Genomic DNA, 25,064 nt, shown 5'->3' with positions numbered 1-25,064 from the left:
TCTGCATTCTTTAGGAAGCTGAATGATTATGTCTTTCTCTGGGCTCTTATCATAACATGACGATATGAAAATTTAAGACACTATAATCTAGGGGCCGGTGCTCTGGCATAGTGGGCTAAGCCTCCGCCTGCAGCGCTGGTATCCCATATGGGCGCCAGTTCCAGTCCCAGCTTCTCCACTTTCAATCCAGCTCTCTGCTATGGCTTGTGAAAGCAGCAGAAGATGGCCAAGTCCTTGGGCCACTGTACCTGTGTAGGAGACCTGGAAGAAGCTCCTGGCTCCTGACTTTAGATCAGCCCCGCTCCAGCTGTTGCGGCTATTTGGGACTGAACTAGCAGATGGAAGACTTCTCTCTCTCTCTCTGCCTTTGCCTCTCTGTAACTCTGCCTTTAAAATAAATTAATAAGTAAATCTTAAAGAAAATATAATCTACAAACATAAGGAAATAAAATAACAGTGAACAATATTATGCTCTTAAAACTGTATGTATGAAAATATATGAAATTTTTATGCTTTATATAAATGTAAAAATTTTTTTAAATTCTTTTACATAAAATAACTTTATGCTTATTCATATAATGAAACAATCCTGAAAGAATTCATGCTGTTTTGTTTTTTGGCCTTGTGTATGTTGGTACATGAAAGAAATAATATTGACTTGCATATATACTTGATGATGTCTCTATTTTCATCCTAAGATTTCATGACATTTCTGGGAAAAATACTATTTGATAAAGAAATACTGGCCCTTTCATAGTACTTAGGGACTATACTCCTTATTTCTGCTTTTATGAAGCTCTCAAAGCAAAATTTGCAAAAGTAATTCTAATTCAGTACAGCAGAATAATAGCTTCTTTTTTTATTTTTATTTTTTGACAGGCAGAGTGGACAGTGAGAGAGAGACAGAGAGAAACGTCCTCCTTTTGCCGTTGGTTCACCCTCCAATGGCCGCCGCGGCCAGCGCGCTGAGGCCGGCGCACCGCGCTGATCCGAAGCCAGGAGCCAGGTACTTATCCTGGTCTCCCATGGGGTGCAGGGCCCAAGTACTTGGTCCATCCTCCACTGCACTCCCTGGCCACAGCAGAGAGCTGGCCTGGAAGAGGGGCAAGCAGGACAGAACCGGCGCCCCAACCGGGACTAGAACCCGGTGTGCTGGCACTGCAAGGCGGAGGATTAGCCTAGTGAGCCGCGGTGCCGGCCGATAATAGCTTCTTATTTGAAACCAATTTATATATAAAAACCAACAAAACTATTTCCTACAGTAAAAAAATGAAAAATTTTTTCCTGCTAACCTTTAGAGAATATATAGTTTCCTACATTCTGTTTCAATAGAAATGCAGTGAAACTGATTAATTTCAAAATTATTCTGTAATTTCTTATCATTTTGACAAGTATGATACAAGATATTTTTAAAAATTTATACTATATACATTTCTAATAGGCATAAAATACTGAGTGTTGTCAAATTAGCTACACTGCAGAGCATCCAATTATAAAAACATAAAATGTGTAGCCAAAGTCATTCCACTCGATAGCTAATTCTGTGGTTGGATTTGAAGTAACAAAAACATTAGGAATTTTGAAAACTACAAAATGCTAACAAGTACCCCAGTTGTTAACAAATGCCCTAGTAAAACTACGGACTCAGGTACAATTGGTCTAATATTTACTTTTATAATATTTTCTGAACTCTATCTACCATCTTATTGCATTTAGTATCTCCGAGTTGAATATAACTATATTTAAAGTACTATTATAGTGAAATAACTAAATCTTCTCACAGTGAAAACAATTTTACTTTGAAATTCCCAACTGACTTATTTAACAAGACAAAGTCAAGATTATGGAAAATTTAGTTCTTTATGTTAAATTATATCTTAAAATGATATCATATGGTTTCCTTAAATATTTTATTACCATTGTCTAAATAATTTAGGTATCCTACACATGTAATGAACAACTAGCCTAATTGTAAACTGTATTTATTTTTTAAACAAATTTTTAAAAATTGGCCTAATAAAATGAACTAGTAATACACCCTACCTGTGCTGTTAGTTAATATTTTAGTAAGTGGATACTAAAAAATCACAGTCATGTTTGATTTCATGAGTATTTTTAATTCTTTTCACACCTCGATAGGTGATAGGCAAACTGATCAAATCTAGCTTCCATATCCCTTACTACATGTCAGATAACTTTGAAATATGTAGTTTGAAAATTGTGTAAGTATTGTTTGAGAGAATTGAAGAATAAAATTTCAGAAGGTCCAAATTCTTAAATCATATGAAAAAACCGATGTCCATGAGATTAAGTATTTGTCTAAACAGAAATTGACAAAATAAAATGTTCAAAATTATATACAGTATCATAAATGCAGTTGTAATCAGTTACAGTATTCAAGACTCATTCTCAGTGTTATTCCTTTAAAATTACAAATGCTAGCAATGCAGAGGATAGAAAAAGAACAAAAATACTTCCAAGGCTAATACTCAACCTCCTTCTTTGCACATCTCTTCTAAAGGGCCTTTTGCATTATTAGATGGAGTTCAGTGAGTTTACTCAACAAAGTGTTTCTCTTGCATTTCTCCACTTTGACTAGCATACTCAGTAAGGCTTACAACTTCTGGAATCTGCAGTATATTTTTGGACACACCCAGAAGTCTTGCCTTAGGCTTAAGAACTACTACCACTTCTCCCTATCCATCCTTTGAGCTCTTCCTTGATGTGCATCTTTCAGACAAATTGTAGAAAAGAACTGTTAGGCTCCCAGTTTCTGAGCCTGAAAAGGCAGCCATGAGCAAACAACAGAAAAGAAGATATATTAAACAGTTACAACCAGGTCCTGACTGTGCTCCATGATTTATAGAAATTCTGTATAATGACTTGAAGAGGTGCAGAAGACCTTTTCATGAATTAAGACAACTAAAAGGCTACATTACAGCAATCTATTATATCATATCCAAAAGTTTATACTTTAAAAGTGTGATCTAAGCACTGATTCTGAGGATGTGATATATACAGACTCAATTTGCTACTAACGATTTTGCTACTAGGGACCAGATCATGTCAGACTTGGCTTAAGCAGCCCATCCATTTGGGAACAAGGTTTTCAACCAGAAGAGCTCAAAGCAGCGAAGTGCTGAGAAGGTTTCAGGGAAGCTACAGCTTCTTTCTTAACATCTGATTTTATTATACATTACATGTTCCAGTTTTCCCTGCTATCTGCTTTCCATTAGTCCACATTCCTCTGAAACGTTTTTCTATGTAAGGAATCAAATACGGGAGGCTCTCCTGATGGTGTGATAGGAGCCCTTCCATCTGCCCTTCTCACTCGAGGAATGGTAAGTATGGCGGCAGAAATGGTCAAAGAAATAGAAATGTCCTCACTCTGTCATGCTTAAAGGCATGCTTATAGTCGAACTAGTTGACGCTAGTCAAAATTTCAAATTAAAATGTATTAAATTCTGTGCAAACATAATACACAAAAATAGAACCTAACAGCAGAAAAGATGACATTATAGTAGTAACAGATATAAAATAACCTGGGACTGCCCTCGTTTTACAAACATTTGTACATTTTAATACCTTGTCTGTCTCTCTGCTCTTTTTAAGTTCTCCTCCTAGGAAAGATTTTGAAGATTCTCTTGCCCTATTTTCCTCTGTACCATGATTTCCCCAATTTTCTCTTCTATAATATCCCAATAAGTCCCAGCTTGATCAAAGAAGGAACACAGGCTCTGGAGTCAAGTGTTTCCAGTTTAATCACTTTACAATTGAACTTAAAGAAAACACAAGGTTATTAAACTTTTTTGAGCTTTTATCTCTTTCAACAGTGGAATGTAGCTGTCAGTCTGAGAAATTTGAGTTCAATAGCTAGAGGCACTAGAAGAAAGGAGTTAATATATTTCTAGAAGACTACCTAATGATGCTGGGTTGGTCAGATGAAAAGAGAAAAAGAGCTTAGAAACAGGTAAACAGTAGAATCCAACCAGTATGGAGACAGGGAAAGGTAACTAGTGAAGTTTTAGTATTATATCCGCATTTTAGCCCACGCCATCAACCATTCTGTTCCTTTCATCTTTTCTTCCTGATTTTTTGCTTAAAAAAAAGCATCCGTATGTCTACTGAGAAAGAAAATGCTACTCCTGCAGATTTTATTTCTTAATCTTGGTTAATGAAGCTACACTCTTTCTGAGATAAATCTGTTCTAAGCACTTGATTTTAAATTAGCCTTTAATTTTATAAATACTCATCAACTACTTACCCAGTGTCTATTGTGTGCCTAGGGATTTGTTGCTGAGTATTCAGTAGTATCACAACAGAACAAATTCCTGCCTTCATAGAGCTTATACTTTATCAGGGAAGACATATTTATTATATAGATATTTATTTATTTATTTATTTATTTGACAGGCAGAGTGGACAGTGAGAGAGAGACAGAGAGAAAGGTCTTCCTTTGCCGTTGGTTCACCCCCTAATGGCCGCCGCGGCCAGCGCGCTGCGGCCGGCGCACCACGCTGATCCGAAGCCGGGAGCCAGGTACTTCTCCTGGTCTCCCATGGGGTGCAGGGCCCAAGCACTTGGGCCATCCTCCACTGCACTCCCTGGCCACAGCAGAGAGCTGGCCTGGAAGAGGGGCAACCGGGACAGAATCCAGCGCCCCGACCAGGACTAGAACCCGGTGTGCCGGCGCTGCAAGGCGGAGGATTAGCCTAGTGAGCAGCGGTGCCGGCTTGTTGCTGAGTATTCAGTAGTATCACAACAGAAAAAATTCCTGCCTTCATAGAGCTTATACTTTATCCGGGAGGACATATTTATTATATAGATTTTTAAATAATTGCTTGAGGGGCCAGAACTGTGGTGCAGAAAGTTAAGACACCAGCTTCAATACTAGCAACACCTGTTGCAGGGAGGTGTTTAAGAGTCCTGGCTGCTCCACTTCTGATCTAATTCTCTGTTAATGTGCATGGGAAAGCAGTGGAAGACGGCCAAGTGCTTGGGCCCCTGCCATCCACACGGGAGGCCTGGACAGAATTTCAGGCTTTGGCCTGGACCAGCCCTGATTGTTGTGGCTATTTGGGAAATGAATCAGAGTAAGGAAGAATTCTCTTTCTCTCTTCTATAACTCTGCCTTTCAAATAAATAATAAATTTTTTAAAATGAAGTATTCAATTAAAAATAATTGTTTTAGCAAATACAAGAGGCATGAATCTATAGTTACTAACAAATCAGAAAATAAAAAGCCAAATTTTCTACCCTCAGTTTTTCATCTTTTCAGTTTCTAGACAGTATAGGACATGCATACTTTCTTTTGTAGGATTATATTGTGATACACTTTCTAGAATGAAGGCAATACACAACAGAAAATGAAGTCAACACTGTTGACTGAAATAGCTGATAAGTTGTTATAAACATTTCTACTGAAAATGACGAGTAAAACATAGGTTTTCAAAAAAATGAATTACGTGGGAAGTTTATAACTTTCAGTATCCTATATAGAATATTCTACTCTATAAAGTATAAAGATGTATATAACTTTATTTCCACATCTTATGAATACTAATTTCTTATAAAAATAAGAGAAATAAAAGCTAGTAAGATATGCCACTATAATAAATGATAACAGAGGTACTGTGTTAGAGTTAAATATCCATATGACTTATTGCCAGATGCTCTACTGATAAAGCTGACAATGTAATAATCAGAGAAGTAAAATTCACATATGACTTCACATATGTTTTCATCTCTACTTATAAATTTAATTTATGGTTGCTTTACTTGATACACTACCTCTTCAATACAATCAAACCCAATGGGACATATTATTTAGTGCAACTTCTGTGCCGCTACATTCCACCATTATACAGAATCTATTGAGCATACAGAGTAGAAGGAAAGCCTGACGTTAAAAAATAAAATAGACTACAAGAAGATAAGTCATTTTAAATGTCTCATATTGCTTTCGATATATTATTTCTACAACTTACTCTTCTCCTTTTGTCAAGCCTCAGTAATTTTTTCTTCCCCTTTTCTTATGATCGAGGGCTGGCCAGTTCCCTTCTGGGTTCAGAATGATCTTGCGCCACATACACCATATTTAACTTTCACATGCTAGCTTCTCCCTAAAACCATTTTTTTTTCTTTCCAGCTTTCTAACAATTGCAGGTTTCATATTAAAAGAATCTAAGTCTGTCCTTTACAGCCACGATTATCTTTTTAAAAAAATCGCTTCTTGGCCGAGCAGCTGCTTATGTGCTCTCTCAACAGTTCCTTGCTTAGGACTCTGAGAAGTGGCTTGCTTACCTACCACCTGTCAAAATTAAATCCTCGGAGAACAAGCTGGCTGAGGTGCACGGGGTTCTCTCATACTTCTGCTGGTTCACAAGCATCAGTATCTATGCCTGCAGATCATCTTTCCTGGACACCCCGTCTTTCCCACCCTCTCGCAGTCCTCTGCTCTTCTCATTTAGGTTCTTGGGCCTTTCTTCTCTAGATCTCCTTTCCCCTGGCCATCTGATGGATTCAACTGTCAACTCTGTCTTTTATTCTGTTAATTCATCTAAAATCTTTGCCTCAGGGTCTTGTCTTGCTCTAAAATTATTACAATCTTTCTCATTTTGGTACCTCTAAATATGTTACTGGTCATTCAGTAATTCACAAGTAGAGTTCACCCTCATCTTCCTTCTCAGTTCCCATTCTGATCCTGGCCGTCCTATGTGCAGAGACAGAGCCATCCCTCCCATTACTCATGCTTTGGTTCATTTTCCTCCATTACTTCCCCATCACATCAAATACCCAGTCCCGTTCATCCAGCTTCTACATCAGCTGTCTTATCTGGTTCCATGAAACCATGCCTACTCTCACTGGCTAGCTCCTGCTCCCTCGATACATCCTCTGAGCCAACACAATGGCCTACTATGCGTCCCCAACCCTCTGCTCTCTATTCTTTTGCCAAACCACAGCAACACATATGCCAGACTCGTTCTTCTGGAAGACGCATATTAAAATTTCTGTGTTCAAATTCATTCCAAAGCCCAAAATCCTTATACAATCAGGACCTTCCATGAAGTGGCTCCAATTTATTTTCCTGTACTCTCTCAGATACAAAACAGTTCCTATTTGACAATGTCTTTTGCTTTCAATTTCATTGCCTGTGCTCCTTATGTTCTGTTGTTTTTGAAAGTCACTTTTTCACCCCTGTTCTTCCGTTTACCACGTATCTTCCAAGGCCTAGTTGAGGTGTTATTTCCACAAGTAAGGTGGCAGGATTTAGATATCATTTATGAAAAATTACTATATGTTAAGCACATACAAATCTTCGTGTGGTACCTATTTTATTTCAAATTGACCAAAATCCGTTAAGTTTCCACTGCAGAGACAGACTCATCGATGATACGTAACTTGTCTACAGTCTGAGAGCTAGTAAGTGGCAAGTACATATGCAGCTTCAACTAACACGTCATTTTTCTAGTTAACCATGTATCCTGGACTCTGATTTACACTCTGTAAGAGCATGAACTTTTTGTGTTCATCTCTTGTAGTATTTTTAGTTGGATCTTACTTCATAGCCATTAACTGCAATGCCAAATTTGCTAGCCTCGTGGTGGTAGATATCATGAGAATTCTCATGTACAAGCATTTATTATTATTATTATTAATGAATTTTCCCAGTTCTGAAATAACTGTGTTCTGCAAGTGTTACTAAATGCTATGCCTGGATATATGGATATAGTATGTCTTTATTCAAAAATTTATGTTGTCAGGGAGACAGTGCTATGGTATAGCAGGTTAACCTGCTGTCTGCAGTGGGCCAGTATCTAATATGGGTGTGGGTTCAAGATCCAGTTGCTCCACTTCTGATCTAGCTCCCTGCTAATACACCTGGAAAAGCAACAGATGATGGCCCAACTCCCTGGGCCTCTGCTCCCTGGTTGTTGTGACCATCTGGGGAGTGAACCAGTGAATGGAAGATCTCTCTCTCTCTCTCTCTCTCTCTCTCTCTGTCTCTCCTACTCTCTCTGTATCTCTTCCAAGTAACAAATAAATAAATAAATAAATAAATCCAAAAAAGAGAGAGCATGAGCGAGTACTCTGGACTTTCTTTAGAAAAATTTATGGTGTCTTTCTACAATCTATTCATCATATCATCACATCTAATATATTCTGAATGAGTGTAAAAGGACTTCAGTAATCTTCGGTCTAAAAAGCAGATGGAAATGTATTTTTTTAGGTATTATTTTGACAATGTCTCAACATGAACCTATTAGTTTAATCAAGTTCAGCAATACAATCTCTCAAACAGAATGATGTCACCCCTGTCCTTTGATCACCTACTTCTCAAACTATACTTTAGTCTTCTTTCAAGATTCAGCTAAAAAATATTTAGTCTTCCACATATAGTGTTCCCTTATTTAAAATTTTGCTGAGAATTATATTGGTATGTGCCTACATTATTCAGTGTTTTGTGGCAAATATCCATAGATTCTAGGTTCCCTGCAGAAGAGCACATCTTTTATCCCAAAGTTCTAAGCATACTGTTTAGCATATATTCACAACTTTAAAATGATGGTGCGGGTAGGGGAGGAGGGTTATCAGGAGAACAAAGTTGAATCTCATCTAAAGTAACTGGAACAGTTAATTGGTTAGTCACCAAACAAACTGGTAAAATATTAACGGTTTTTGAGAGTAAGTTTTTTGGCTTACTATGAAGGCCCATCACAAGAAGTTGTTCCTATCTTATGATATGATTGCTCTTTCTAGCTCTTGTTTGTACTCCTGTGGAACTGAATATTGTGGTTACTGGTGAATTAAGCCTGTAATTATTGAATGGATTGAAACTACGTCTTTGTAAAAAGCAAACAAAAAAAATGGAAGGAAGAGGGGGGTTGAGGCAGAGAGGAGGGGAGTGAGGGAAATATGGTTATCTTCTTAGAACTCTACCTATGAAACACATGGAATATGTTCTCTTTATATTCATAAACATTTTAAAAACTTAAAAAAAATTTTGGCTGTTGTCCCAAGTTTATTTCAAACAGGACAGCAAAGCAGATACCTGCACCACCATGTTCATAGCAGTACTATGCACAATAGCCAAAATCTGAAATCAATTAAGCTGTCCATCATCAGATGACTGGGTAAAGAAAATGTGGTATATATACAAAATGGAATATTATTGATCTATAAAAAAGAAAGAAATCTACCATTTGCAGCAAAATGCATGCAACCAGAGGACATAATGTTGAATGAAATAAGGTGGACTTGGAAAGACAAATACTGCATATTCTCCCTTATATGTGGGAGCTGAAATTTAAAAAACAAACAAAAAAAAGTCTCTGTGTATCAGTATTTCTGTAAATATAGTTTTGTAAAACTTTGTTTTATACCTTTGTCAAACCAATAACTAAGAATGCTATACTACTATAGTTTTAATGATCTGTGATTACTTTACAATTTACTGTATATGGGTAAAATTGTCAGTTTTCCATTCAAATGTTGTTTATAGCTGATGTCTATATTCCCATTAAATTAGGGTCTTTTGCATCTTTCTTGTTAAACTTATTATTTGGTGAAGTGTTAAGCCTTTCCACTGTAATGTCAATTTAAAATATGATGTTTCAAAATCTAAAAAAAAGAGAAAGGGAGAGGGATAGAGAAGTGGGGAAGGGAGGGAGCAGGGGAATAGCATGATGTTCCTAGAACTGCATCTACAAATCACACTGAATCTCTTAACATAGCTGATTAAAATTAAAACAAGGCTGGCCCGCATGGGAGACCAGGAGGAAGCACCTGGCTCCTGGCTCCGGATCGGGGCAGTTCCCCAGCTGCAGTGTGCCGGCCGTACAGCCATTTGGGGGAGTGAACCAACGGAAAAAGGAAGACCTTTCTCTCTGTCTCTCTCTCACTGTCTAACTCTGCCTGTCAAAAAAAAAAAAAAAAAAATTAAAAAGCAGTTGGTCCTACAGCATTATTTCAACCAAAAACATTCCAATTATTTAGGTATAATTTAGAATGGATCTCTGAAGCAATGACACAATGAGTTGGGTGGTCGACAGGTGCTATCTTAATTAACCAATGTAGAGTTTCCCTGCTTATTTCCCAGTGTGGGACAAGCACTCCGCTGCACGTCTGATGTGACCTTGTTTTATCCACATGAATTACACTGAGCAAGTACATGGAAATGCATTTCACAATGACATATAAAATATGTATGCAACAACTTGTCATGAAGATTAAGCCTTCGGTGGGGGTAATCAAATGCTTCAAAATTTAAGAATCTTTATCATTTTTATCAATTTATCAAATGCTTCAAAATTTAAGAATCTTTATCGTTTTTATCAATTTATCAATTGATATAAATTAATATCATTCTTAATTTATCATTAATTTATTATTTTATAATTAATTTATTAATAGCATTATTAATTTATCATTAAACACTTATTGTTTACACAAACTGTCAACCAAACATACAGTAAAACAGCATTTGAAGACACACGCTCTTGTGAAGGCAGGACAGCCTCTCCTTCTCCTGTTCTGCGGCGAATTTTCTCTACCCGTATCCCTCTCTGTGCTTCCATTGCCCCAAGCTTGATACAGACCCGAGCAGATCTACACTCACAAAATGTCAGGCAATATATGAGTGCTCTCATTTTTCCTAAACAGTCTAATAACACTTCCCAAGGGATGAAAAAGAAGTACTATAGGTCATTTTATCCACGCCAAAAAAAAAAAAAAAATCCTAGCCACTTCAACATGATACTTAATCAAAGAGAGTCAGGATCAATACACTCCTCACTGGAACATCTGCCTAAGGTAATTGGTCAGAAGTGCAACTGATAAACCCAGGATCTCTTAAAAGCATTGCTTAGTGTGCTGTGCAGTAAAGGGATAAGAAGGAATTCCAGGGCACCTACATTTCTGTGATGGTCTCCGGCAGGTTTGTGGGGATCTCAGTGAGTCCTTTCCCACGACAGTCTACAATATTGTTGCTACAGGTGCAGGCAGTAGGGCAGTGTAAAACACTACAAGAAGGAGCCATGAATGACTGGTGGCCTAAAAGAGACATAAAACACAAATGATATTTTTCCTTCTGAGCTTCATAATTGCAAAACATGCAGACTAAGTTCCAACAACTAAGCATGTAACAGAAATACAAATCTCTAGCTAGCTGATCATAACCTGGTCCTACATGTTACTATACATGGATTGATACTTTCATGTACATATTCAGAGAAAGCAAATGAGATTTTAACATCTGGCCAGAAAAGCAGTAATTTGTAAGTCCAACAAAAACTTTTGAAGAAGGTTTAATTCATATTCAAAATCAGAATTCTACTCTAAAGCTGAAAAAGTGGCAGTTTCAAACTAACCTATATTTATTTCTAATACACTTAAATAAGGGATGGTCACTGTCAAGTTTATGTAGCTTAGTTTACTTTGTCTTAAAAAAAAGAGAAGAAAGGAAAACAGCAAAATCTTCACCTTAACGGACATAACAGTTGCTCCAATTAAGCAGCCATGTGCCAACACAGGTGGGAGAAAATCAGAGAGTGATGTCTGAAGTCAGATAGTTTAAAATTACTGCTTTCTTGAAGTTGTTATAATAATCTCTAGCACCTCATTTTTTCTGGGTTTTATATGAGTTAGAATTTTAGCATTCATAGTTACCTGTGGATATGTGCTTTTACAACTTAGCATTTGGGAAAAAATCATTTTGCAGTGAGATCTATTGTTTTAATGAAGAACGCCAGAGTGTTGGTGGGCTACACCAGTGGGCATCTAAGAATGCACGGGATCTGGAGCAGGCCAGACGCCTGCAGGGAAGGGCCCTGGTGACAGTGATGTGCAAGCAAGGGGCTGCCGCTAGCTGCAAACCCCGGCTCCCACAAGTTTTCAAACTTTACACAAATATTCTCAGTCTAAGAAAGAAATGCACACTTGCGCCGGCGCCGTGGCTCAATAGGCTAATCCTCCACCTTGCGGCGCCGGCACACCGGGTTCTAGTCCCGGTTGGGGCGCCGGATTCTGTCCCGGTTGCCCCTCTTCCAGGCCAGCTCTCTGCTATGGCCAGGGAGTGCAGTGGAGGATGGCCCAGGTGCTTGGGCCCTGCACCCCATGGGAGACCAGGAAAAAGCACCTGGCTCCTGGCTCCTGCCAGGATCAGCGCGGTGCGCCGGCTGCAGCGGCGGCCATTGGAGGGTGAACCAACGGCAAAGGAAGACCTTTCTCTCTCTGTCTCTCTCTCTCACTGTCCACTCTGCCTGTCTGTTAATGAACAACTTAATACATTATCCCTCTTAGTAGTTTTTTTTATCTGTTCTACTTAATATGACTGGTTTAGATCTGTAATTGATGCACAGTTATTCTTAAGTGTTGAAAATTAACTGAAATGTGATCCCTGTTGAACATGGTGGTGGGAATGGGAGAGGGAAGAGATGTATAATTTGGGACATGCTCAGGCTGACTTGCCCCAAGTGGTGGAGTTGGAAGCATACCAGGGGATTCCAATTCAATCCCATCGAGGTGGCATGTACCAATGCCATCTCACTGTTCCAGGTGATCAGTTTCAGTTCACAGTTGGTCATGGTGAAGGGACTGGGAGTCAAAGGGAACACATAGACAAGTCTAGTACCTGCTAACGCTAACCGATGGAGTAAATAAAGGGGAGAGTGATCCAACATGGGAAGTGAGATACTCAGCAGACTCATAGAATGGCAGATGTCCTAAATAGCACTCTGGCCTCAGAATCAGCCCTAAAGGCATTCGGAGCTGGCTGAAAAGCTCATGAGAGTATTTCAGGCATGGAAAGCCAAGACACTCTGGCAAAAGATCTCTGCGAGTGAGATCCCAGTGGAAAGAACAGGTCATCAAAGAAGGAGGTACCTTTCTCTGAAGGGAGGAGAGAACCTCCACTTTGACTATGACCTTGTCTAAACAAGATAAGAGTCGGAGAACTCAGAGGGCTTCCATAGCCTTGGAAACTCATGACTGGAGCATAGGGAGATTGCTGATGCCATAGACAGGAGTGTCAATTGGTAAAGTCAACAACAGGAGTCACTGTGCGCTTACTCCTCATGTGGGATCTCTGTCCTTAATGTGCTGTACATTGAGATTTAATGCTATAACGAGTACTCAAACAATATATTTCACTTTGTGTTTCTATGGGGGTGCAAACTGTTGAAATCCTTACTTAATGCATACTAAACTGATCCTCTGTAAAAAAAAAAAAAAGAAAAGAAAAAAAAAAAAAGAAATTATCAATTCCCAACTTGACTCTCACTGGGATTAAACATGACAATAGGTCTGCTCTGATTTCATCATCATTTAAAAAAATCATCTATTATTTTTCACTTTGTGTTTCTGTGTGGGAGCAAACTGTTGAAATCCATACTTAATGTATACTGAGCTGATCTTCTGTATATTAAGATAATCGAAAATGAATCATGATGTGAATGGAAGGGGAGAGGGAGTGGGAAAGGGGAGGGTTGTGGGTGGGAGGGACGGTATGGGGGGGAAGCCATTGTAATCCATAAGTCGTACTTTGGAAAATTATATGCATTAAATAAAAGTTAAAAAAAAAAAAAAACAAAAAAAAAAAAAAAAAAAAAAAAAAAAAGAAATGCACACTTGCCTTCTTCCTCATCTAGAAAACAGGAAGGAAAAGGTAAAGAGAGAAAAAAGAAGTTAGTAGTGAATTGTTAGTCATTTCATTCTTTAAATTTTTAAAAAGCAATCAGACATATTTAGAAAATTCAATGACATTATAAAAGAATTTTGTTTAGGTTATAAAAAGTGCAGAAAATATACAAAAAGGATTAAGAGATAAATAAAATAGATTCAAGTGCTAACTACATCTCCCCAGTTCTTCTTTTTAAAATGCCTGTTATCTCCTTATGATGCATTATGATTGTCCCTTGTTATTCATGGGAGATTGGCTAAAAGATTCCCATGGATACCAAAATTCACAGATGCTCAATTACCTTTTATAAATAAAATGATATAGCAGCGGCATATTATTTATGCACATCCTCCTGTACATAGCAAATCATTACTAGATTACTGATGATACCCAATACAATATAAATGCCAGGCCTATAGTTGTTACACTGTATCGTGTAGGGAATGATGGCAAGGGAAAATATGTACATGCTCAGTATAGATGCAGTTTTTTAATACATTTTTGTTCTGTTGCTAGTTTAGCCCTCAGCGGCAGAACCCATGATGAAAACGAGTGTCACTGTATCTAAAAATTATTTTATTGCATTTTGGACAAAAATTCTGAAGTAGAACCAGCCCTGTATCTACAAACTATCTAAAGTACTATGGATATCACACTCTCTGGGTTGATATCCTTATGCTCAAGCATATCAACTTGGACAAGGTTATTCTTTGTTACAGCACTTCAACTTCTAACGGAGATGATATTTTATTTCTTACATAGTTGCTGTAAGAGAAGATAAGGTAAATATATACACAAAGTACCTAGATTGGTAATCAGGCCCAACAAAGCAGCAAATGTTAGCTAACAGTATTTACAGAGCCTGTGTCTTATTTTTATTTTCAGTTCTTTTTGATCAAACTAGTCACTAATTTGTTTTCAAGAACTAAACTATTAGTTTACATGTATATGTGAAAAGTCTTTCATAACCTTGCATTTGTGATTGAAGTACTCTTTGAATTTCAAAGCAGGGATTCAGGATTAGGTAATCATTTAAAAATTGTTAACACAAAAGTATACACATAAATTTGTACAAAAAATGAAAATAATGAGTCACAAGTGTAACCATAATCTCGTCATTTCCTGTATTTTCCCTGCAATGAAAACTGGAAAATATTTCCATTTGGTCAAAGTGCAAGGAATCAGAAGTTGCCAACCACATTCAAATGTCTTGTAACACGTTATTCTTATCACTTGAAAAGAAGCACTCCATAGAGTGGTTAGTGCACAAGTGCACATTAGCGGACACTGAAACTCCTGAAGCAAGCACTCTGCACATTCCACACGTGACAGCACACAGTAACACAACAACGTGATGGTCTTTTGCCCTTACCACTGCAGACAAATTCTCGTTTTTGAACCTCAGCTACGTTATGGCCCCTCAGGTGGGAAGGGCCCATACACTGAGTGTACAAGCCCACGCGAGGTCTTTGGCGAAGCCAGTCGGAAAGCCAGGCCAGGTGGCAGTCACAATACAGGTTGTTCGAATGGAGTCGACTGAAAATGAGAGGAAAGAAGTTGAAAACAAGAAAACAGAGCACAGCTCTTTCCAAGCTAGGAGAATTCACTAATAATAATATATATTTGTTTTTTTTTTTAACATGGAAGTAGATAAAGCTTAGAAAGTTCCAATCTATCTAATTATTTTTCTGAGGATTAAGCTGCTTTACAACTACAGAATCAAGTCTCTCCATTTACTCTAAGTTAAGAAAACACAGAGAAGCTTCAATGGCAACTTGAAATACTTCGAAATACATTCATTCAAAAGGATAAGAGGGAAAAAAATCAGTCCAAGGCATAGTGTTCTGTAGTTTCAGCACAGAAAAGCCAGTGGTATTAGGCTAGAGGGAGCAAAGTCAGAGAGGGGTATCATTCCTGCATGCGTATGTTGTAGCTTCCAGTTTGAAATATCAGTAACACCTACCATTTCTAGTCTTCACAGAACCTACTTGCAAATTTTTTTAGGTCACTTTTCTTTTTTGCTGAGCAAAACAGAATAATAATTTAATGTAAAATACTTTCTTCACATCCCTCTTCTGATTTTCTCCTTTTGTATTTAATCACAGAGAAGGGGATTAGCTGCTGTTGGCACTTGGGGACATATCCTCAAGGACCAAGGGCTGAAATTAAAAGGCATAAATGGTGGGAGTGAAGGAATTAAGTGAGTGCCCTCTCTACTGGCAGGATCCACACCAGATCATGGATTGCATCCAAATGGCAAATAGCTTTTCTCCATTAATAAAATATCAGTCAAATGTATCCACTAAATTAGGTAAATGACTTCAAACTGGCTTTTATGTTTTCTCAAACTACAGAAAAGGACATCCAAAGCTATAAATCAAAGCATCATTCCCAGAATCATCTATGACAAAGTAATGCCATTTTAGTCCTTTTTAGCTGATGTGTTCAATTTTAACCCAATAACAGTAATGGATATTAAAACATAGAACTCAGTCCAGAAAGATAACTGGACTATAAAAATGGAATTTTAAAGTAGCATTCATACTGTAGGATAACAGACCGACCAAAGTGAGGGACTTTGAAGTTGCATGACTGCTTCACATTTTCCCTTGAGCCTGTGCATAAGGAACACATCGTCTTTCACCAGAACTAGAAGTCATGCCACTGTACAAAGAGCTACGACTGGGGAAAGCTAGGTGACCTCTGGCCCAGTTCCCCTGGAAGTCCAAGTGCCATCCTTTGGAAGTCAGGGTGGCACACTCCACATGACTGTTCTCTAAGTATTTCCTTCTAAATAAAACACATTATTAAAATTTCATTTAGGTGTATGCAGGTTTGAAATGAGTAAAGAATATAACAATCTAAAAACCCAATGAATAATAGAAACTAGTGGATTATGTAACAAAATAAAGGCATGATCAAAAATGCAGATTTCAAATGTTTTTACAGTTTCATTGGCTTTATTTCTTCAAGAATTGAATGCTTGATGAATTTAAAAAATTAAAGTTGATGGGAAACTAATTTTGTCAAATACAGTTTGAACGACCTAGACTGCTTACCCAATTCAGTAAGATTAACCCAAAGAAATCTGACAGCCCCAAGAAAACCAAATTAGCTACGCCTATATATTTTTATAATTTATTTATTTTCCCAAATCATATTCCAAAGGAATTCTAATGCTTTGTTATGACAAACAGAGTTAGATTTTAGTGGGAAAAATATGACATTAAGATTGGTATTGCTTAATTCATTCAAAAACCAGTAATTCAACAGACTTTTTTATTATATTGAGAAAATATTTTTCCAGTTATAAGCTATTACAAAATGAGAAATATTTTGCAGCTCCAACAAAAATATATTTGCCTTATTTAAATGCATTCTTTTTTTTCCCCAAAAAAGTCCAACGTGATTCTGAAACCCAGTTCAAATGAGATTTAACTCTGAAAATGCCTTAACAAAATATTACCACATGGGGTCTGAGAGATTAATTTCTTTCTTCAAGAGAAAAAATAACTGTAGTCAATATTTTATTACAGATTCATTTTTATTCACTAAAATATCTTAATATCCACCTATAACCCCTAAAAAGGTATTTTAAAATATAAATGCTGACACAACCTTAATTATAGAAGCAATAGAGGGTGATGCTGTAATTTTACATTACAAAGAATGTTGGAGAACCAGTTTAGCTTTATTAGGTCTGCTTGCAGTACAGTAATAAAATCATAAAGATTTCCCATTTATCATTTCTGACAGCCAATCAAGGAGTCTTCCATTTCTTAATGAAATGTGACCTCCACAATAGCTCAAAGTAAATGTTTTTTTTTTTTTTAATCCAAACTTCCCACAATCATTTTTTTAAAAAGCTTTCAAGTTTTCAGGATAATAGCTCATTTACTCAAATATATTTAGAACATTTTAGAAAGTTGTGTTTTCATTCTGTAGCCACAATAAGTAGGTGGCATTATTCTTTGCTCACAAGAATTTATGATACATTTAATAGATTAAAATTACCTTAACATATATTTTGATTACTTACAAAGTCCTAAGTTTGGGCATATGGTTGAAACTTGCCACAGAAAGTCTAGTAATGTTATTATTGTTGAGAGTGCTGTAAGATTAAAACAAAAGTTAGAGATTTTAGATATGAAAATTCATTATCATTTCATATGTTAATATAAAGAAATCTTGCAACTATGCTCATATAGGCAAACACCTGGTAGAAATAGCATAGAGAATGAACAATTTTATATTTAGTGATAAATTCACCCTTCAACATATTACTACTATACATTCACGTTTAGAGTTAGAGCTCCCAACAGCTAGTTCACTTCCCAAGTGTCCACAACAGCCACGTCTGGGCCAGGGTCATTGTCTGGAGCAGTGAATGCTACCCAGGTCTCCTACATGTATATCAGGAACCCAATTACTTCAGCCACCATCTGCTGTCTCACCACCCTCCGCACTGACAGGAAGTTACCATCAGGAGCTGGAGCTGGTAATCACACCAGGTGATTTAATGTGGGGCTAAATATCTTCACTGCTAAGCCAGGCTAACCACTCACCCTAATACATTCCATTTTATTCAACATTTATTACAGTTATGACTTCAGTCAGAGCATCTACGACTACAGTAGTTACATGTGAGTTTGTGCATCCTATGCACACAAGTCTGTCTATATATTGTATTAGTTGAGGAAAGAACATGAACCAGAGTAGAAAAAAATCACACAATTGCCTATCCTTAGAGAGGTATTACGTGTAATTAGTGCCCATGAGTGAATGAACATATTTGAATTCGCCAACTGAAATCTCAAAGCAACAAGACAAAATCATTCCTATCAAGTCTGGGACACTATACTCCTAATTATCCTTACTGTGGGTATCAGCCACTGGTGAAATTTAAGTAGAAAGAAAATACTGTACCGGATACTTACATCAAGTGGGAATGAAGGGTACTTGCATCAAGTGGGAATGAAGTGACATGCTGTGGCACTATGTTAAAGTCTGAATCTACCCTAACAGCTTTTACTAGGAGCACCATGTACTCTCCTTTGTTTAGTGCCTGGGAGGAAAAGGATTATGGTTTCTTGAGGTAGAATCAGAAAGACAGGTGGCTGTGAAGCTATGATGAGCATATATGTAAACCTTGCTTGCTTCAATTCTTCCTTACTTTGCCCCAGCACCAACATTTTTCTTATTATCATAAGGAAGATTGTTATTTTGACAGTGGGGAAAGGGATCATCTGAAAGCAAATCCCTTTGAGAATGAAACATTTTTGTTCAAGCATCAGTATGTATTTAAATGGTGTTTTGAGAAAAGCCATGTCATCTGAGCATAAGAAGGGGCTAGAAGCTTATGGGTAATGCAAATCAACCAATTTAGTGCTTTATAGGTCTCCCATAAAGTAGCTATTTTTCCTAGGTGACTTAAGTCACTTACATTAGTTCCTATATCATTCATTACAAAATTAGATGATGAAGACATTGCTGTTCTAGGATTGAAGCCAACATGCCCAACATTACTGAGAAGTTGAAGTCTACCCCTCAAGCCACAAGTGCCACCACCTTATAAGCAAAGCAACCTGCTGGTCTAGAGTAGCTTCACCGATGTGTTTTCCTTAGCCTAGGCAGATTTGTACAACATTCTTTGAAATACTTGAATTAGTTGCCGGTACTTAAAGGGATTGATCTGAAAATTTCCATTTCTAGCTTCTTTTGGAAAAGTCGCATTGTTTGGCAGCCTCCCATTACAGCAGAGCACAGTCCACTGGAGCCGAACATGAGCTGCACCAGCAGAGAGATCACTGCCAGCTTACCAAATCCTCACCGGCCCCAGCTGTCTGCTCTTCTCCATCTCTCTTGTCCACTACAATTCTTGGCATGTAGCCCGCTTCTCTTATTTTGATGTTGCCTGCCTAGGCTCTCTAGGCAAGTGAATTTGCCAGCTTTTTCTGATACCAAACTTCCTTCCCTTCTGCTAATGACCCTATCTTTCTGGCCTCTCACAGAAATCTGCTGTCTCTTCACCACCTCGATGTATCCTCAGCCTCTCCTCCTCTTAGAACCACCTTCTATTTCCACATTTTGCTCACACACGCTTGGGATAACTGTTCTCACTTTCTTATCACAACTAGACTCCTCTGAAGGGAAAAACAAAAACAAAAAGCTCTCTTCTAACTTATTAACGCTAAGTTGTTGTCAGTTGTCTAATTCATCTCCATCATTGTCTACCCTCTTAAGGAGATTTGCTTTAAGATGACCTTATTCTCCCACCTCAAAATTTATACTGACTTAATACAGCAAAAGATTTTAGCATATACAGACACACAGCCTTTTAAAATGTAACTGTTGGTATAAATTTTTTACAAAATTCACATACAGCAGACATGCATTGATTTTAACCTACAGTTTACTTACAAAAGGGAGACTTTACTGAAGCCTTTAGCTGGTCTCTATCTATTTGAAGTCTGTTCTCAAAAATCTTAGTTTACGTAATGCAACTGAAGAAATAAATTATCTTAGTATTTTATTCAGTAACAATGTGCTACTGATACTGATACCCAGTGACTAAAAAATAATGGAATAAAAAAATTAACTTACTTTAAAAATCAGGGGCTGGCGCTGTGGCACAGTGGGTTAATGCCCTGGCCTGAAGTGCCGGCATCCCATACAGGCACCAATTTAATTCCTGGCTGCTCCACTTCCTATCCAGCTCTCTGCTATGGCCTGGGATCGCATGGAAGATGGCCCATGTTCTTGGGCCCCTGCGCCCGTGTGGGAGACCCAGAAGAAGCTCCTGGCTCCTGGCTTCAGATCGGCGCAGTTCTGGCCGTTGCGGCCAATTGGGGAGTGAACCATCGGATGGAAGACCCCCCGCCCCTCGCCTCTCCTCTCTCTGTGTAACTCTGACTTTCAAATAAATAAAAATAAATCTTTTAAAAAAATCAGTAGTACTGGGGCCAGCACTGTGTCGTAGCTGGTGAGGCCGCCACCTGCAGTGCCGGCATCCCATTTGGGCATCGGCTCGAGTCCCAGCTGCTCCACTTCTGATCCAGCTCTCTGCTATGGTCTGGGAAAGCAATGGAGGTGGCTCAAGTCCTTGGGCCCTTGCACCTATGTGGGAGACCCAGCGGAAGCTCCTGGCTCCTGGCTTCAGATTGGCACAGCTCCGGCCGTTGTGGCCATCTGGGGAGTGACCCAGCAGATGGAAGACCTCTCTCTGTCTCTGCCTCTCCTTCTCTCTCTGTGCAACTCTGACTTTCAAATAAATAAATAAATAAATCTTTAAAAAAATCAGTAGTACTTACAAGTGTTAAATATGATGGCAAGCACACGATGTGGTTATGGTCACTTCCTACTATGAAACAGTGCATATTTGCATATCATACTTTGTGATTTGTGACCACCTTCGATGTATCTCTGTGTCTATGCTCAACCTCAAGTTTTTCTCTATAATGAGAATGCAGTCGATTATGAAGGAGATCATATGTGTGAATACAAATGTTACCCTTCATAGTCATGGATTAGTTCTCATACTGAGCTTTGCGTTTAGCTTTTTTCTTCTTTCTTTCTTTTTTTTTTTTTTTTTTTTTTTGACAGGCAGAGGTAGACAGTGAAAGAGAGAGAGACAGAGAAAAAGGTCTTCCTTCCGTTGGTTCACCCCCCAAATGGCTGCCATGGCCAGTACGCAGAGCTGATCCGAAGCCAGGAGCCAGGTGCTTCCCTCTGGTCTCCCATGCAGTTGCAGGGGCCCAAGCACTTGGGCCATCCTCCACTGACTTCCTGGGCCACAGCAGAGAGCTGGCCTGGAAGAAGAGCAACCGGGACAGAATCTGGCACCCCAACCGGGACTAGAACCCGGGGTGCCGGCGCCGCAGGTGGAGGATTAGCCTAGTGAGCTGTAGAGCTGGCCTTGGGTTTTGTTTTACTCACCTCTCTCATGCCAAGCAGAGAACCTGGCATAGAATCTGGTATTTAAAGGGCACACATCCTTAAGTTCCAATTAAATTATATGATGCCCATTTTGTGGAAAAGAAAAAGATATGCAAATCCAGCAAAGCAAGGAATATATTTCATTTCTGAGTATTGTGTTCAAAGCAAAACAAAATTTTAATCTAGATTTAGTTTGCAATGTTAATTTTCATAAATCTTCATATTAAGAAAATAGTTAATTTGAAATCATACAAGCAGAATCCCATAAGAAATCCATTCACCATGAACATGCAGTGATCAACTTCTCTCTTGCTCTCATCTACCCTGACGTGTCTCTTGACCTCTTGGACTTTATTCACCCTCCCTACCCCACTATACATCCAGGACCCAGGATTACCCCATCTTCTGATTGTCTGTGGTATAGCCATATGATCACAGTTCATGGAATTAAAATAAAACAAAAATGTAAAACACTGGGAATATAAAATTTGAGGTCTTGTGCAAATTAAGTCTTTTATTATTTACTCATAATAAGAAAGATCCTGCAAAGTCATGGACAGCAAAAATAAGCAAAACAGGCAAACTTCTCTCTGCAACTAACTTTATTTTTAAAAGGCCCTTGACCTAACGTTTTCAACAGACAAACTTTTGATTTACTTGACAAGAGATCTGGATTCAGAAAATCACAGTATTTACAGTCCTTTATCTAATTTTGCCTTACATTCCCAAGTATTTAATATTTCTGAAGGTGGCTTAACACATGACAATTTAAAAACTAAGTCACATAATATACGCTCTATTTGTTGAAATCTTTACTTAGTGTAGGGTTACTCATGTGTAAAGTTAATTGAAAATAGGTCTTTGTAAAAAAAATAAGAATGAGAATAGGAAACAGGAGAGGAAGAAGGGTAGGAACACAAGCAGGAGGGAGGGTAGGGTGGGAAGAATGACTGTATTCCTAAACTTTATATATGAAATGCAAGAAGTTTGTACACCTTAAACAAACAGTTTCTAGGTAAAAAAGAATAATAATGTATGCTTGATTTCATAAAATTGTAGCCAAATTATTTAAATCTTCTCAAAGAAACTCACATTACTTGTACCATGTGTTAACATTCTGCAGCAAACAGGCTCTGATGATGCATCTCTCTGAGATGGATGGGATCCTCATAAGATATTAACATTCTGGATTTTTCTCTCTCTCTCTTCATCTCTCTCTCTCTCTCTTACACTCTCCTCATTCTTATTTGCAGTTGGGAGCATTGATGTAGTAACAGATTATTTAGCTTGATTATCTTTACTCAATCAAATAACTCAGTGGTAGTATCTTCATACACAGAGTTCAGTGATGTTGACATCAAACCACTACCATGAAACCATAATTGTATCTCAATTATTTTGACTCTGCACTATCATTAGTGAATTTCAGATATTAAACATCATTAGCGAATTTCATATTATAAACATCATTCTGGTACACAAAAGGTGGTCTTATATATAATATATATGTTAAATATACATTGAACATATTTCCCATAAAAAGTTAGGCTGTTTTCAACAAAAACAAAGATGACTTCTCATGCAGAAAACAGTAAATATTCTAACATTGCAAACTTTATCACAATCAAGTCATTCATACATAATTCTTTAAAAAGAATTAATAGTCCAGAAATTAACACATGAAATTGTATTCAATCAAATCCAAAGTCATATAGAAAATATTGACAAGTAAGCTATTCTACTTGAAAGATTTTTTTTCAAATTCATAATCTTCTCCTGAACTCAATTTAAAAAAAAAGTGAATTATTTTTGGGGGGGAATTTGATAATTTCTGGATAACTTTCACAAGTGGACTAAAAATTCAAAACCTCTTCCCATTTAATTAGGTTTGAGCCTCTGACTAAATTGTGTCAAGGATGAAATGAAGCATAGAAAAATATTTATAATTAAGAAAGAAATCTGAATGTGTATATTTAAAAAGCTAGAAACATGAACCTTTGAAAAAAATCCAGAAATGTGTAATAGGAGGCATAAAGTGCTTTAGTAGCTTTCATTTTGATTAAAATTATTAAAATTAATTATACTATTAAAATTGTTTTACTAGGTCAAAGGGCAATAGAAATGACTTAGACTCTAACTAATTTTATCAGCTTTGTCTACCAAGCAGGACTGGGAGAGGATGTAATTTTAATTCAAGTCTGTATGTTGTGAATTACAAAGTCAGTACTGAGACTTTGTAATGGAGCTCATGGGCTCCTTTAGTTAAACTTATGGAGATTTCTAAATAACCTTACAAAGATAACATTGTTACCTGGTAAAAGTTACATTATAAAATCTTGCCATTGCATAACAACTACACAATGTATGAATTACACATAGTATGAAGATACTACAAAGTTTATTTTTTACATTATTTTCCCTACAAAATTGATATTATCTTAATATTTAGCCATTCTGAGAATTCTCATAACTCTTGGGAATCCTATCAGAATGCTTTATCATAAGAACATTGGAGTGTCCTTCTGAAATACTGTTGCTTAATACATACAGATATGATACACAAGGTTTTGCACAGACACATTTCGACTCTGGATTCACTTTGAGTTACTTAAGGCATCTCCTTAGAAGACCATTTTGACACAAGATTTTAAGCAAGCAGATAAGCCTCTCCATGAGTACTCCCCAGACACAAAGCTCCAGTTTAAAGAGTGAGAAATAAGCAATACTTACAGCACTTCCAGGTCCCGGAGAGCCCTAAATGCCCCATCTTCAATACAGCTGATCTGGTTGTAATCCAGCTGCCTGATAAATAGATCAGAAGATACGTAAAAGGGATGAACAGTAGCCAGAGTGAGTGATAGGAAGTCGCCTGCAGGGTCTGTGGAGCCCTGGCCACAGGAACTGAAACGCTCTCACAAACACACTCATCTGCTTAAGGATGTCACAAGCCATGCTGGCCTCTCTGTGCAGCCACTGAAATCTCTTTTTGTTCTGAACTGTCTGTGCAAATAGCAGCCCTTGGAAAGCTCCAGTAAATAATAACTGTACCTTATATTAAATGCCATAGGAATGCAATTTCATTACATCAAGAAAAGCTATCCATTAAGAGCTTTCAGCGTCATCTTGCTGAAACAATTTCATTAAGGTAAAGGACTGTAAATCACTTAATGTCACATGCACCCCCTCAGTGACCTAACAGAATCCATTTATCAGAGCAGCCCAGCTGCATGTTAATTTCACTATCCTTGGCAAGAAAGACCAAGACTACTTTTAGGTTTCCTTCTTTTAAAAGCAGTTCGCCTTCACTCTAAATCAAGAAAGAGAAATGACGTCCCACAGATCTCCTTGCTATTCCCATCCAGGAATACCCGTTAGAAAGCTAGCAGTTGTTCTATGCTATGCTTTTATTCTCATGATTTGTAATTTCTTATCATTATTCTTAACTTTCTGT

The 25,064-nt window shown here is 37.7% G+C and overlaps 1 protein-coding gene across 4 annotated transcripts in view; it reads right to left on the bottom strand.

The window, feature by feature from the left end:
* Positions 1 to 25,064, bottom strand: part of SLIT2 (slit guidance ligand 2) — a 397,114-nt gene that overhangs the window by 118,687 nt on the left and 253,363 nt on the right. For all 4 annotated transcript variants that reach the window (XM_051830459.3, XM_051830475.3, XM_089326979.1 and 1 more), the window contains exons 6-9: positions 24,344 to 24,415; positions 17,718 to 17,789; positions 15,051 to 15,214; positions 10,914 to 11,052 (exon numbers count right to left, since the gene is read on the bottom strand). In XM_051830459.3, coding sequence (XP_051686419.1) covers positions 10,914 to 11,052; positions 15,051 to 15,214; positions 17,718 to 17,789; positions 24,344 to 24,415 — 447 coding nt within the window. The remainder of the gene's footprint in view (positions 1 to 10,913; positions 11,053 to 15,050; positions 15,215 to 17,717; positions 17,790 to 24,343; positions 24,416 to 25,064) is intronic.

The sequence above is a fragment of the Oryctolagus cuniculus genome, chromosome 2, assembly GCF_051225735.1.
Source record: "Oryctolagus cuniculus isolate XC-2025 breed Fujian yellow rabbit chromosome 2, ASM5122573v1, whole genome shotgun sequence".
Taxonomy (NCBI): Eukaryota; Metazoa; Chordata; class Mammalia; order Lagomorpha; family Leporidae; genus Oryctolagus; species Oryctolagus cuniculus.
Note: the sequence above shows the minus strand (reverse complement) of the source record. Positions and strands in the feature narration are given on the sequence as shown.